This window comes from Gastrolobium bilobum, unplaced genomic scaffold, assembly GCF_033153095.1.
Source record: "Gastrolobium bilobum isolate Gb01-03AN ecotype WA unplaced genomic scaffold, APGP_CSIRO_Gbil_v1 utg755, whole genome shotgun sequence".
NCBI classification, from domain to species: domain Eukaryota; kingdom Viridiplantae; phylum Streptophyta; class Magnoliopsida; order Fabales; family Fabaceae; genus Gastrolobium; species Gastrolobium bilobum.
In genome coordinates this window covers 215,756-231,325 of record NW_026897541.1, presented here as the reverse complement: position 1 = coordinate 231,325, position 15,570 = coordinate 215,756, and the positions used below count along the sequence as shown (strand labels likewise).

The 15,570-nt window shown below is 34.0% G+C and overlaps 2 protein-coding genes across 3 annotated transcripts; both read right to left on the bottom strand.

Moving 5' to 3' along the window:
* Positions 1-4,903: 4,903 nt before the first annotated feature.
* On the bottom strand, positions 4,904-7,105 carry LOC133307891 (uncharacterized protein At4g00950-like). Its single transcript, XM_061508454.1, has 2 exons — positions 6,390-7,105; positions 4,904-5,242 (listed from the first exon to the last, which is right to left on the bottom strand). The coding sequence occupies exons 1-2, from the start codon at positions 6,960-6,962 to the stop codon at positions 5,150-5,152; spliced, it is 666 nt and encodes a 221-aa protein (XP_061364438.1). The 5' UTR covers positions 6,963-7,105; the 3' UTR covers positions 4,904-5,149.
* Positions 7,106-10,591: 3,486 nt separating this feature from the next.
* Positions 10,592-15,129, bottom strand: LOC133307888 (protein IQ-DOMAIN 21-like). Of its 2 annotated transcripts, none has more exons than XM_061508447.1 (5): positions 15,006-15,129; positions 14,708-14,794; positions 13,176-13,469; positions 11,928-12,296; positions 10,592-11,335 (listed from the first exon to the last, which is right to left on the bottom strand). In XM_061508447.1, exons 2-5 carry the CDS (start codon positions 14,792-14,794, stop codon positions 10,724-10,726), a joined length of 1,362 nt encoding a protein of 453 aa, XP_061364431.1. In that variant the 5' UTR covers positions 15,006-15,129; the 3' UTR covers positions 10,592-10,723. The 2 variants fall into 2 exon arrangements, with proteins under 2 accessions (XP_061364431.1, XP_061364432.1); XM_061508448.1 differs by having other exon boundaries at positions 13,176-13,466; positions 15,006-15,121.
* Between the last annotated feature and the right edge of the window lie 441 nt (positions 15,130-15,570).

Below are 15,570 nucleotides of genomic sequence, written 5' to 3'. Positions count from 1 at the left end.
TTAACTGATTATGTATAGAATTCTCAAAATTAAAAGAAAAATTCTTATTGTTATCGTAACTTCATCTTTGAGGAACGTATACAGATAATGGTATATATGTACACTATTGTTGGAGAATTGGTGAAATCAAAGGCAATAGACATCTTGAAGGTGCTAATTTCTTGGTGATGATCTCTTCTCAGATCTCACATCACCTTTCACAAACACGTCTTCCCTTTAACTAAAAAAGTCAAGGCCATGGACTTTACTACGAGATTTCCATATCCGTTATTGTATTAAAAATTGATATTAACTAATAAAAAAATAAATTTACTTTATTCATATCATCACGGGATAATCCGCGGCGTAATTTGTGGCAGAGTGCGTCGTAGGTCCCGTAGAATGCTCCATTGATTTATCTTTTCGGTTTTTGGTTAATGAGTGGCTTTTTCTTTTTATGTCCATGGATTTGACAGCTCATAGGTCAAACTCAATAAAATTTAATATCTCAGTACAACTTCATAAAATTAAGGGATTTATTTGGTATTAAAATAACATTAAAAGATAATAAAAGTCATGGATTAAATAATAAAAATTTGTAATTCTTATAAATTTTAAATTCTTATTAGTTGATATGTAACATTTACATTCGATTTGTAACATGTCAAATATAACTATAATTTTTTAAAAAGTAATACGATACTTCTTTTTAAAAGAAACACTTAAAATCAAATTAGATAAAGGTCCGCATATTTAATTAATAATTTTCTTATATAGACAATTTTTATACCAAAATGAAAGAAAATAATTATATAATTCCCACGTTCTTATATTTATTTTCTTCGTAGAAATTATTGTAACCAAATAATAAAAATTGTATAATATAAAAAGTGGTTGTACTCACATTTTAATTTGTCTTATCAAATAAAGTTTTAGGCATAATTTACGTGATCAAATCTTCTGCTTTCATTTTCCGTTCTTCTAAATAAATGCTAAATACTTATTTGATGATAATTTTTCTTGGTTTTATAAGAGTTATGTTGTAAGAAAAGTGATTCTGTAATGTTATAGAGATTCGTTTTACATACCGTAATTTTCTTTTTTTCTTCAAAAAGTGTGGGTCCCACAAAATATTATGTGTGTAGAAAAGTTTGTTGTGTCATGTTAAATGACAAATGCAAATCCCATTTTTCATTTAGTTGTTTTAGTTTTTTTTTGGATTACATCCGGGTATCCCCACAACCGATAGCTATGAGATTAATCCCTCACCCCGAGTCAGCACACTAAGCGATAAAGACTCGTATCCATTTATAACCAAGACTCATGTCGGTGAACACAAATATGGGACCGACCCACAGGGGCTGCATAATATTATCTGGGCTTAACAGTTTATTTTTTTCTCTAAAAAAATAACAGAATATTATATAAGCCCAAATCTAAGAAAAAAACTGAACAGATCGTATGCCCAAATTCGCCAATGAAACTTGAGCAATTTTCCCAGGGCCTTAATATTATAGCCCATTGCCAACAGACACATCCAACACCTTCGATGGTTGCTGATTAGATGAAATAGTTAATGAATGCACCACTAGGGATAGCTTAGTGGTGTTTGGTGTGTTTAGGGTGTATTAGGTGTGCGGTTCGATTCCCTGTAATGTCCAAAAAAAAATAGTTAATGAATAAATTGTCCTAAACAATTTATTTATGATTTTGGGAAAAATATTTGTCATTTTAAATGATATAAAGTTATGTCATTTTAAAAAAGAGATAAACACACAAAAAAAAATTATTTAAAATTTAAATTAAAAAAAATTATTCACTTTCTCTCTCTTATGATTTTTATTTCTTGTGTCTATCTCTCTCTTAAAATGATATAACTTATGTCATTTAAAATGACAAACACCAAACTCATTTATGTAATGATTCATATTTTGTGAGGAAGAAAAATCAATCCATACCACCAAATAAGTGCACCAATTTTTCTAAACCCTAATTCCAAGTTCAAATTTTAAATATGTAACTATATTAAAAATCTGCGAAAGAAAATTTTGCGAATAATTTTAAATTATATTGCTCCTATAGAAATAGGACTGAAATTTCATATCATAGTTTCAATTTTGTTTTATTTAATTGTTTTCTAAAATTAATTATGTTGAAGAAAACATAGACTTCACACTCTTTTATATATATGTAAGAGATAATTAGAGATAAAATTATTTCCTATAACATAAAAACAATAATTTTTTTATAGACCAATTTGATAAAATTAGAAAAAAATAAAATAAAAAATAACGAAAAAAATTGTGAAGGTAGAAAAAAAAAAGACGTATAAATATATGATGGTTAGAGCTTGTCACAATGGCAGAGGGAAGGAATTTTTTTTTAATTCCACAGATATTGACCGGGCTGCAACGCAAGACCATGAGTGTGCGAGGGAAAAATATTTTGTGTAACAGTTGCACTGAAAATTTAGTGTACTTAATCAATAAGAGCATCACAGATCAATCAATATTCTCTTCTTTGATTTGTGTTGGTTGATGTGTGATGTTTTCATTGATCGATTACATGAGTCTCAGTGTTGCGCTGCACCAAAAATTTACTCATATACAAGAGTTTGCCGAACGATAGTTGTCCGAAGGAGGAGCAATAATTGAGGAGATAAGCAATCATTTCATATATTAGTTTAAGCTAAGAAGTAAAGGCTCTACTAATACAAAAGCTTTTTGAATTTAAAATGTGGATATTACATATTTTTTTTTCCACCTATTTTTTATTAACTTAATTCCACTAGAATTGGTGGAATCGACCAGGATTCAGGACGACCATGGGTGTGTGGCTAGTCTTTAGTAGGTGTGTTTGGTACAAGAGAAATTTTTTGGTGATCGGGAATCATGATTAATGGGAATTCAGTAGAAATTGAGTTTACTTGGAATCTTACGAAAGATGTGTTTGGTTCGCCAAAATATTACCGGGAATACTGGGTAAAAATTACTGATTCCATATTTGGTTTAGAACGAAATATGACTTGGAATATGAGGTTATTTTACAAAAATAACCCCAAACTATTTTTACTTTTGTAATTGATAGATTGGGTCTAGATTTTTATGTGTATTGGAGTATTTTTGTCTCAAAATTTATTGTTGTGCTTTCCCTTTACTTGGTATTCTGATTGGTATTTCGAATTACCATATTATTTTTGGTAATCTGAATAGTGACTTTTCTTTATAAATCAAATTACCGGTAATCCTTGGATATCCGGGAATCGTAATTTATTCCTTCTACCAAACGTGGTAATTACATTTACCAAAGAAGGATTACCGGTAATCCTCTCCAAAAACTTGAACCAAACACCCCCAAGGTTTGCGGAAAAGATAGTTGTTTGAAGACCCGTGAATGAGTTTTATATTATATTTTTTTAATATATTTTTCATGAATATTGCACAAACTTGCTTTTTTTTTTTCTGGTTTTACCTTGTAAGGATTTAATTCTAGTTGAAAGTAGAAAACAATGAGGATCAAACTTGTAATCCTTTAATCACTAAAACTCGGATACTATGATAAACAATCATATCACCTACTAGTTTTTTTTTTTTTATAACTAATTTTAATTAACTCTTTAAAGCGAATCAGACTCCTCGGTATCTTACTAATTTGACTTTTTGAATTGTCTATGAAACTAATTCGAAGTTCAGAGTCATAGTATGAGATTATAGTATTTTTTTGTCCATCCCAAATATAGCACTTGGTGGAACTCGAAGCATAATTGTTATCCTCACCTTACTCAATCCCTGAGCAACCAACTGTGCGGCACTTGAGTTATCTCACCCAACAGTTGAAACTAAAAAGTAAAGACCCATAAATAATTTTTACACGGTGGTTGGAGCGTCACGATTTCGAGACTGAGGATCTACAATGGTAGCTTTAATGGGTTTGACCGATGCACTATGACTTGTGGATGGCGCGCCGAGTTGCTTATATGAAAAACTTTTTTTTTTCTAACGTTTCCCAAAAAATTAAAAAAGGGTATTTAGATAAAGGTAATGGATTTGAGGGAGGCTCAGACGCATGGACGATTTTGATCAAATATTGGGAATTTTTCGTAACCTCTATACTTAGTATACTTAAAAGAGTTTAATTGAGATCAAGCTAATTGCAGTTAATTGTATGTCACTAGAGGTGAAAATAAGTCATGGGGTTTGAATACATTCAGGGGCCGTTTGGTACACGACATTTTACAGGATTCTCGAAAAATTAAATTTTTCTAAATTTTAAATTTTTGGATATTATCGTAAACTGAATATTTTCATTATATTTCTGAAAATTGAGATTTCTGGATAAAAAAAAAATTCTCCTCTACCAAACACCTCCTCAATGAAATAGAATATTTTTAGATATAATTTTTTTATAATATTATTTATTTTAAATAAAATTAAATAATTATATATGAATAATAACGTAATAATATTTTAGTTGTTTTCAGTGATTTTTGATATGTCTAGAAGGCGGCTGAAAAATTTATGCTTAACCTTAACAAAGTCTAGTGCAACCTATTTACACTCACATATAATTTACCCTTAAATTTTTATAACCCAAACACATTAGGTCCCGGTTATAAAGGAGTAACTTAACTTATCATTGCTCCAAAGATTTACCCTATGATGTTATGGTCAATATCCATAAATAATTTAATATAAACTTAATTGTATCAAAATCTTTTACAACTTTTTCAAACTGCAATATTTCAACCATTAAAAGTATTATAAAAATTTGAAAACAAGTATGTGTTAATGAAGATTGGCCATTGAATTACAAACTGCACCCTTAGTATTTAAAAAGTGAACTTTAGAGGATCCAATTCAACACAATTAGCGATCAAGTAACTTTGTAATTATTAAATTTGAAACACAATGGCATAATCTAATCTAAGAAATTAATACTTAAGATGTATAATTCACTATGAGAGGATTCACTTGAACAAGTTATCTTTCGCATGAAACCATATTTGCATCATGACCTAGAATTTCTTTATAAATAAGAGGAATATATATTTGTGTCACCTTTATATTCTTGCTCCTGTACAAATAGAAGTGGTACGGTAATTTAAAAAAAAAAGAAAAAAGTGGTACGTTAATGGTGTGATAGACGACTCTAACGTTTGATTGGTTAAAGATCAAACGGTGTCAATTTTTGGTGCCCATTTTCTCTGCCTTTCTTGCCTGCGGCTCCAAGGGACCACTTGCTTTAAGCTTTCATAAATGCTTGCCTGCAGTTATGAAATTACTTCATAATAAGTCATTAAGATAAGAACCCAACCAAATAAATGACGAAACGAATACGAAACAAACACCGAAAGTCACAGCAAAAGCAGTGCTTTCTCGGTAGCTATCTATTAAAGTCTAGCTTTTCGGTTCTAACATGTTAATGCCGCTTGAGTGTTTTAATAATTTTAATAATAGAAAGGAAGGGTAACATGTTTTGTTAGAATTAAAGAAGTGCAACTTTTTCTGAAAAAGAGAATGAAAAGGAACAAATTTTTATTTAGACTTTGTGGCTTAATGCAAAGACCAATATTATTAGGACAATGTTGATGAACGCTTTAGGGGTAAAACAATCGAGCTTGCATCTTTTAAATGAAATGATGATTTTTTATTTTTTTTTGGTAACAGAAATGATGATTATTTATTTGATGGGAAAATTATTTTTTCGGTAATAGGAGATAAAGTTATTTACAGTAAACTCAAAACGACGTCGTTTTGGGTTATAAGATTAAAAAATTATAATGATAAAAATTAATACAACCTTGCAATATAATATAATTACAAAAATAACTTGATTTTCATCCCAAAACGACGTCGTTTTGACTCACTAATGATAACTTATCTCGATTGATTGAAGAAATCCTTTATCCTTATTTAATTTTATAAAAAGCTTTGACTTTGAAAAGGAGAGGGTTTGTATATAATAGAGACAAAAAAATATAAATTATTTGCAAATAAGAATTTTGGAAGGTTATATTTGCAAATTATTTATTTACAAACTCTTAATTACATTAAGTACTCTTGGAAGTACATATAATTTGCAAAAATTTGTAAATTTTTGCTTATAAACTAACAAGAATTTTTATTTTAAATAAATATCTTTTTTGTTATCATTGTATCCGTGATTTGAAAAGGATGGAATGTCATATTGAAACGAACACAATTATTTTGTTTCCAATTTCATCACCCATCTGAGAAATTTTATACCAATAAACACAGAATTTGCATGAATGACAGCTATTCCATAAAAGAAAAACAAAAAAGTTTTAGTTTTGACTGTTCTTTCCTTTTAAAATTAATAAAAAGTGGTGTTTGATTTGTTCATAGACTCAAAGCATGCATAAGACATTCAAATAGGAAAATGGGACATACCCACAAGTGTGAACTTCCATCAGAGAGACTCAAGAAGCTTCCTCTTCTCCTAACTCTTGTGATCTTCACCTTACTAGCACCATCTTCAGTCCAATTTGAAAAGTCAAAACTACCCTCACGACCAACCCTGTTGCTCTTCTTCAATCCGCCCCACCTGCTAGACCCAAAATTGGAATTCCATGTGTCCTTAGGGGTGGTCCTATACGACGACGTAAAAGACATGGCACGTCCAACGTAAGGCCCATCCAACACCGTTGTTGGAGAAGGCATGTTGTTGGAAACATTAGTCTCCGAGAACAGCAACCTCGGAGGCAACTCCAAGGTTCTAGCAACAGTACTATCACTGTCCATGGGCTCGGATCGGGTGTGGCAGGGCCTAGGCTTCCCCGGTGCTTCCTCCCACTTAAACGGAACCGATACCCTCGTCCGCGGCGGCGGAGTAGGCGCCTCTGGCTGCATGGTCGGCCGTGAGGGTAGAATAGAGAGCTTGGGCGGTGTGTCGTAGCATAATGATTCATGTCCACGATCATCATGATCATGATGATGATGGAGCTTCTTCTTCAGTGACCCCATGGTTACGATGAGCTTGTGAAGTAGGTTGTGTGTGTTATCTTATGCGTGCTTTTATAGAGAGAGAAAAAGAGAGAGATGGGTCAATAAGTCTAGAGAGAGAAAGCGTGAGTGAATGAGTGCGAACTGTGATTGTGTCGTGACCAAGGGAAGGCTCCTGTGGCGCTTCTTCTTCACGAGAACATGCGCGTTTTTCTTTTCTACGTTCGTTGTGAAATGACTCAAAAGCCCTCGATCATGGTCCCACCTTGACTATTTCTCAATGCTGGATAAGGATAATCAACGGTCACGGCACTATGAGGTAATCTTTTTGAGTAATGAACGGGATAAATTCTGATCTACAATTATTTAATCCTCTCCAATCTTCTTTCAACACGATAGCCAAAATCAAACATAAAAATACTTATGCTATACAATGCTTGCAAGCGAGTCTTCAATATGTACACAAGCCCCAAGCTCACATGAGTGCAGGAACTATGAACTAAATGCTCCTCAAAACACTATCTACCACGGTTCACAACACACTCACAATCTCGGAGCTAGGATGAGTCCCAATTGTAAAATCATTTAAAAACATAACTAAAATCAATCAACAAGTAAACATAAGTCACGGAACCTCATCATACTAGAGTAATTTATAACTAAGTGAATATAACCAAAATAAATCTAACTAGAATTGACTATAGTTCCAAGTCTTAACTCGTGATTACTTAAAGTTAACGTCGTCCTTTTCAAAAAAAGAAAGAAAGAAAGTTAACGTCAATGTCAATCACACCTTGGTTCTAAATGGGCTAATAATGTTGCTTTTGGACCTTAATCCTTTTAATCCTACTAAAGGCCTTCATTCTTTTTCAGGCCTATTCTCCTCTATGGTCCAATGGGCAATTCCTTATTCATATTTATTACTTTTGTTGGTTTCCCACTATTTGTTCCCATAAATCTTATGAAAAAGCTACAATCAGGGCCCAAGTTACATGAAGGCTTTGTCTTCTTTTCTACTATCATTGGCTGAACCAAATGCTTACACCGATGTCGAGCTATACATGTGACTGAGAAATGGAATGCTTGTTACATTTCTGCAAATACGTATGAACAGGAAAATATTGACCACTATTTAACGGTTTTCTGATGCATTAAATCTATGTAGCATCGATACGGTACACGACACGACACGATACTCTGACATGTTAATTTTTAAAAATGTTAAATTTCGACACATTAGATCATGTTTTGATATTAAATAATATTTTTAATTTATGTAGTATATATTATATTTAATAATGAATCAACATCAACATCAACATCAACAACACCTTTATCCCAAATTAATTGGGGTCGGTGGTAGATGAACCCACATGAAAGATACAAAACGGTTGAAAAAAAGTAAAAAAAATAAAATAAAAATAAATAAATAAATAAATAAATAAATAAATAAAAATACACAAATAAAATAATAAAATAAAATGAAATAAAAATATATGTATATATAAATAAATAAAAGTAAAAAAGAAAGGGACAAGAAGAAGTGGGGGAAATGAAGGGGAAAAGGACTAAAAAAGGACCATCTGGAACATAGGAGTAACAGCGAGTCTAACCCTCCACCATACTTATAGCTTTTCTCCATTCCTTTCTAAGACATACTGTCCGCCAATCTATATCCCACTCCATTAAATCTTGTTTTACTACTTTCCCCCAAGTAAGCTTCGGCCTACCTCTGCCTCTTTTTGTGTTTAGTTCTTGGTAACAAACTTCTGTTCTTACAGGAGCATCCATGGGTCTTCTCATCACGTGCCCAAACCACCTCAATCTATGTTCTCTCATCTTCTCGGCTACCGGTACTACTCCGACCTTTCGTCGAATATCTTCATTTCTTATCTTATCCATCCTTGTGTACCCACACATCCACCTTAACATCCTCATCTCTGCTACTCCCATCTTATGCTCACGTTGCCTATGTGCTGGCCAGCATTCCGCTCCATATAGCATTGCCGGTCGTACTGCCGTTTTATAGAATTTTCCTTTTAACTTCAGGGGAATTTTGCGGTCACACAAAAATGCAGATGCACTACGCCATTTCATCCACCCTGCTCTGATTCTGTGATTTACATCCTCATCAATCTCTCCACCATTTTGTAAAATGGAGCCCAAGTATTTAAAAGCATTTTTTTTGGGTACCTCTTGACCATTTAGATGCACAGGTTCTTGGTCCTCATCTTGTACTAGAGAAAACTCACACTTCAGATACTCAGTCTTGCTTCGACTTAATGTGAATCCTCTGGATTCCAATGTGCTTCTCCACAATTCAAGTTTTCTATTAACACCCTCCTTGCTCTCATCAATAAGCACAATATCGTCTGCAAAAAGCATACACCATGGCACTTCCTCTTGAATATCTTTTGTTAGTTCATCCATAACTAAGGCAAATAGGTAAGGACTTAGAGCCGACCCTTGGTGTACACCTACCGTGATAGGAAAATAACTTGATGATCCGTTACAAGCTTTTACACATGTAGTAGCCCCATCATACATATCCTTGATTGCCTTTACATACTTTAATGGAACCTTTTTCTTCTCCAGGACCCACCATAAAACTTTCCTTGGAACCCTATTGTATGCTTTCTCAAGGTCTATGAACACCATATGCAAGTCCTTCTTCTTTTCTCGGTATCTTTCCATTAGTTGTCGCATCAAGAAAATGGCTTCCATGGTACATCTTCCTGGCATAAATCCAAATTGATTTACAGAAACCTTGGTATCTCTTCTCAAGCGATGTTCAATAACCCTCTCCCACAGCTTCATAGTATGACTCATTAGCTTAATGCCTCTATAGTTTGAACAATTCTGTATATCTCCCTTGTTTTTGTAGATAGGCACAATCATACTTTTCCTCCATACATCAGGCATCTTATTCGTCTGGAGAATCTTATTAAAAAGATTGGTCAACCATTTTATTGCCACATCCCCCATGCCTCTCCACACTTCAGTAGGGACACCATCAGGCCCCAAGGCTTTATTAGTCTTCATCCTCTTTAAAGCCTCCTTAACTTCATGTGTATTAATTATGCGTACAAATCTTCTATTCATATCATCATACGCGTCCTCTAAGTCTATCTCGCTTGTATTTCCATCCCCATTAAACAGCTTCTATTCATATTTAATAATGAATAACTTAATAAAAAAATAAAACTAAACTTATAATAGCCATCAATTTTGCAAAGAAATATAAGATAACTCAAATATTTATGTTAAACTCAATAAAATAGTAATCGTAATTCAACAAATTTAATAGTTGGAGCTAAAAACGCAACCCAACGCATCCTTTGAACCTTTTTTGAGTCTCTACAACGCGTGTTAAAATATCAAGAAGTGTCGAAAAGTATCAGACATGACACGATCAAATTTTTTGAAATATAGTTGCTTCGTACTCATAAATTATGTCTTTCATATCACCTCGATCAAAAGTAATGTCGAAGAGTCAGTTAGTGGAGTGACCAGGCCGAAAATACTGACTAACATTTAATTGTTGTATTCCGACGCTATAGATAATTAACTAAAAACTTATTATCTTACCAGTAAAACAGAATATAAGATGTGCATACTAGATATTACAATCTCAAAAATTATTCATGACATCAACGACATTATTAAACCGTACATAAATACCAATTCATGCCATATGATCAAACGCAGAGCAGACAATACACTCTGTTATAATAATTATTATGATTAAATTTTTTTGTTATAGAAAAAAGCAAATTATGAAATTATGCCCAGCCATGGGCTCCGAGTGGAAGGGCCCAATCCTCTGCGTAATCTGGGCTGCTACCCACAATCCGTCTAGATTGTGAACCAACCCCATTAAATTTTGGGCTCGGGCTCCTTGGAAATTGGTAAGCTGCACTCCCTCCACCTGAACTGGACGAGTCACAGCCCGACCCAATAACCGAGCCTCCCTTTGTTGATGAGTTCCACTGAGGCACGGATGAAACCCTTGGCTTAACTGGGCCTTGACCCTGAAGTTTGGCCTTCGCAGACTGGGTTGGGGCCATATAGCTAGGTCTACTTGGGCTGGACGGTCTCTGATGGTGTCTACTGGAAGTTGGGCTTGATTCAAGAAAGTCTTGGTTCATGAGGCCCATGTTGAGGTTGCTTGGGCCGGGAGTTGCAACCATGTCCATTTCTACGGTCTTCTCAGACATGTTATCGGTGGGGGTTGAGGTTGTAGAAGCAAGAGTCATATAAGAGGTTTCACGTGGCCCCAACTGTTTAACATGGTGTGGTTGTGATGACATCCAATGCTCCAACCAGTTCCAACCCCATTGGGCCTTTTCACGCTCATCAGGATAATTGATTCCCATATCATCACCATTCTGTTGCTGCAAACAAAATAGTTCAGAATGAAAAATGAAGGCAATGTTATGTTTTTCTTCCATAATGATTATTGATGTATGTGGGTTCTTTGCAGGAATTGAACAAATCTTTATGCTAGGATTAGAGTGGTGTAATTACAGTGGTACCATTTTTTTTTTTCCCTAGAGACCAACACTTTGATACATTAATATATATTTAATGAACTAAACACATGGAGAGATTCTTAGGTATATTACCATACATTAGCTATATCTACAGGGATAGGAATCTTTGACACCGATGTCAAATTTCAAAATTTGACATCAAATCCTAACTTTTGATTTTCGCCAATCTAACGGTTATCATTTATTGAAAATTAATATTAATTAATAAGTTTGATTCCCAATAAATGATAACAGTTGATCGATAGAAATCAACGAATAGGATTTAGTGTCAAATTTCAAAATTTGACACTAGTGTGAAATGATCATTTCCCATATCTATATTCTGTTATTGTGTTTAATATTCATACACTGATAGTGATTAAGGATACATGTAACAGGAAAATAACAAAGGTATTGTAGCAACACACATTCTAATTAAGGACAAATGACTAACCTGCTGGTAGTTGAAAGCGTATGCAAGAGCTCTCTCTCTCTTCATTGCAGCTTCATGCTTCCTCAAATCGTTTTCTTTAACTTTGTGGGTACTTTGACGCCTATTGTCCCAACCATTGATGTCTAACCTTTTCATGGGGCTCATAGGCTTAGGCTCTTGCTTCTCAAGTTCTCTTGGATCATGCTCCTCCACTGTCCTGTGAAGTTTTTCGTGAGTCAATTGGAGTCTGCGAGCTCTTACTCTTGCCTGCACTCGAACTAATGCTTGCATGCAGCGCATTGTCATCTGCGCTTGCTTGCGCACATTATGTCCCCTCACTAGTGCTTGCAGCCTCACTAATCCCTTCAATGCACGCAGTGCACGTCGAGCCTACACATTTTAACACCCAAAAATAGCAAATAAAACTGGCCAATGTTGTTTAAGAGTCATAAAAGGATAAAATTTCAACCAAAAAGATAAAAATAAAAAATAAAAAAAATTCGCAATGCAGGCTTGAAGCACACCCCAAAAAATTGCAAGCATTTTTGAAGGCAAAGATAAGAATAACTTATATTTATAAATTTTTGCAAATTATATTACTTACTCCGGCTTGTATTTCCCGAAATATATATTATAATTTATAAATATAGCCACCTGATGATATTAATATCAAATCATAAAGGATGCCTCAGTAAGATGTCTACAAGTCTGGTACAACTAATTGAAGGGTACCCACAAACTGACAAACCAACCAAATTGAGTTATTATAATTATTAATAATAATTAGCTTTCACGGAGCTAGTACTTAGTACTTAATGGGACCAACTACCCTTTATCATCCCACAGCAATAATAAAAGGAAAGTATTTGTTCAGACTAGTTTTGAGCAACTCATCAAACATGGAATCGGAAAACAAAAGTTCATAAATGTAATGTTTATTTTTCTATTTTGGTTACAAGGATGAGAAAATAGGTGGCTTGGTAGATGATTGAACCTCAAACATTATCACCACACCCAAGTCTTAATGTTTAGGCCGGTACCGATTGAGCTACAACCTACAAGTTCATTAGTTAAAAAGGTAAATTTTAATATCTGAAGAAGATAAAAGGGACCACATGCATGGCACTGCAAGCAATATAATGTGAAAGTTTGGGAGTTGGTGGCATATTTATGAGTCATACTGAACCATTGACTTCTGACATTAACTTAAAATCATAAGCAATAAAACATGATTGATGAAGCTTAAATGAGACACAAATGAGGTCTTACTAGGTAGCCTCTGTAATATGATTGAATGAGTGTTGCTGCTCTTTCTTCCCTTGGGTGGCGTCCATAACCTGCCAATCTAACAACTCTAGCAGCTGCTTGAGCAGCTACCACTGCAGCTTCAGCAGCTGCAGCAGTTGCTTCTGCAACGGCAATGGCATGATTTCTATCTTCAGTCACTGGCGTTGATGTGTTACTATCCTCATTTGTGATTTCAGGAGAACTCACTGCAGGAAAATGCTCAAAAGATACCACCTCTGGCGCTTCAATCTGCAATTTCTCTGTCTTGTTGTCCTTCTGAAAATGAAATCCAAGCAGATCCCAACAACATCTGATTAGAAATAATATGGAAAAAATCACATAATGAAAAAAGATCAAGAGTTTTATTTGTTCAAGATGAATGATGTGATGGGTTATAAATATGTGACAGATGTACTAGCAAATTTATTTGATATACATGTTGGTATCATATCATATGGGACCATAAAACACACATAATTACATGCATGATGTGCTGGGTTGATGGTCCTGAAAACAGAGAAAACATAAAAGGACAAAAACAACATTACAGCAAGCAAATAACATGCTGTGCACTTACCTTCGGAGGAGGTTTTAGCTTTTAGTGTGTAAGGCAGAAATAGATTGGGATGATAGCATTACACAAAATCGACAAAACGGAAATGAGAAAAGAGAAAAAAGAAAAGAGAAAAGAGAAGAGAGATTGACTCGGTAATTTATCCTCGTTCATCCAATATAGGCTACATCCAGCTTGTCTGTACTATATTCACTTCACCGCCACTCGTTACAAGTCAAAAGAATATAAATAGGATTAGAAAATCCTAACAGAAGCTATTAATGGCCCAAGCCCAAACTACTAAGAAAAGAAAAAATTAAACTAGATCAGAGACCTACAACAATACCTAGCCTCTGCGGGGATCCCGGTTGTCTTTCTGCTGACCCCAACAACAAGGGTTCTTATCAGCATGCGAAGTATGAGCTATTCCCAACCATCATTACTTATGCTGCAGGTATACAATTTCTGTTTCCTTTCGGGGTTTGGAGGTTGAAGAAAGTTCATGACTAATCCAAGAATTTCGATGTGAATTAGTTATTAACGACATAATGTATGAACAAACTCAACAAAGTTGTTTATGATTTAAGAATATAAAATAACATAACCCCTTATTACCATCCAAGTGACTCCAGTTTGCTATTGCCTATAAGATGGAAATTTTCATGACTTACTTTAACTGCAGGGCTAAATAAACCTGGTTAAGGATTCCAAATAAAATAATAAAAATTGCATATTAATAAATGAAGATTTGATTGGAGTTGAATCAGCATTTGGTTATATTTTTGGAACTTCAATCAAAATGAAATCTACAATTTTAAAAAACAGATAAACCTGAAGCCCAAAAAGAAGAAAGAAAAAACTTCTATCTTTTAGCAAAAACGAAATAAAAATATAACAGAGTACCATTTAAATCATCTACTAAAACGTTTGAAAACAAGATAAGAACAGGAGAGTGGATCACCTTCTTCACCGGCACCGGCGAGTCCTTAGAAGATGACTTGAAAACTTTCTTCACCGACGAGAACCAGCTGCCTCCTTTTTTCCCCATCTGTAATGAAAGGATCTGTTTCTCATTACACCATCACCATTATCATGATAATATATATTACCAATTAAGCCATGTCAAAACCTTATAATAAAATATTTATTACCAACCCCAAAACCTCTCTAACACACATTAGCTAGTGAGTGACCAAGACATAAATCTAAGTGTACTAATAAGTTTCAGATAGACAAGAAAATGAGGTATGAAAATAAACCTGGTGAAACAAATATTGCTGTTTTGGATCACTTTACATGTTGTGCCTGGCATTTTTCAGATTCATGGCAGATAAATGTTTGGTCATTTAGCCGTGTGATGCAGAGTTTAGAGAGAGAGAGAAGAGAGTGTGAGATTAGTAACTGTGAGGCCGCGCAACCGTCGTTGGTATTTATCAAATTCACGGATGTTGGACCCCGTAGCATATATTATTTTACAGTTGGAGGCCACCTAAGACAATTGTGGCTACTTTTATGAATTTAGCTGAAATAATAACATAACTGCTTTACTTTACAAATAATCAATCGACTGATTTTATTTTATTTTTGTCATGTGTCCAAAAAAGGTGATTTTTCCTATAAACACTTAATAGAAAGATAAGAATAATTAATTGATGAAAGAGCTAAAACTTACCTGCACGTGCCACGTGCATGTAAATTTCAGCTCTTTCTTATATTTGGAAAAATAGGAAAACATATTTTCATTCTTGTTGATAGATCGAAACTCTTGTCATCCTTTTCTGTTTGTTTTTTTGAAAAGAAATTGTGAAACCTATATATTTATGT

Coding starts and splice junctions, on each gene's coding strand:
- LOC133307891 (XM_061508454.1), bottom strand. CDS start 6,962: ATGGGGTCACTGAAGAAGAAGCTCCATCATCATCATGATCATGATGAT. Junction 5,243..6,389: donor ATGGAAGTTCACACTTGTGG/GTATGTCCCATT, acceptor TCATAACTGCAG/GCAAGCATTTATGAAAGCTT.
- LOC133307888 (XM_061508447.1), bottom strand. CDS start 14,794: ATGGGGAAAAAAGGAGGCAGCTGGTTCTCGTCGGTGAAGAAAGTTTTC. Junction 13,470..14,707: donor CGCCGGTGCCGGTGAAGAAG/GTGATCCACTCT, acceptor TTTCATTTTCAG/AAGGACAACAAGACAGAGAA. Junction 11,336..11,927: donor ACGCTTTCAACTACCAGCAG/GTTAGTCATTTG, acceptor TTTTGTTTGCAG/CAACAGAATGGTGATGATAT.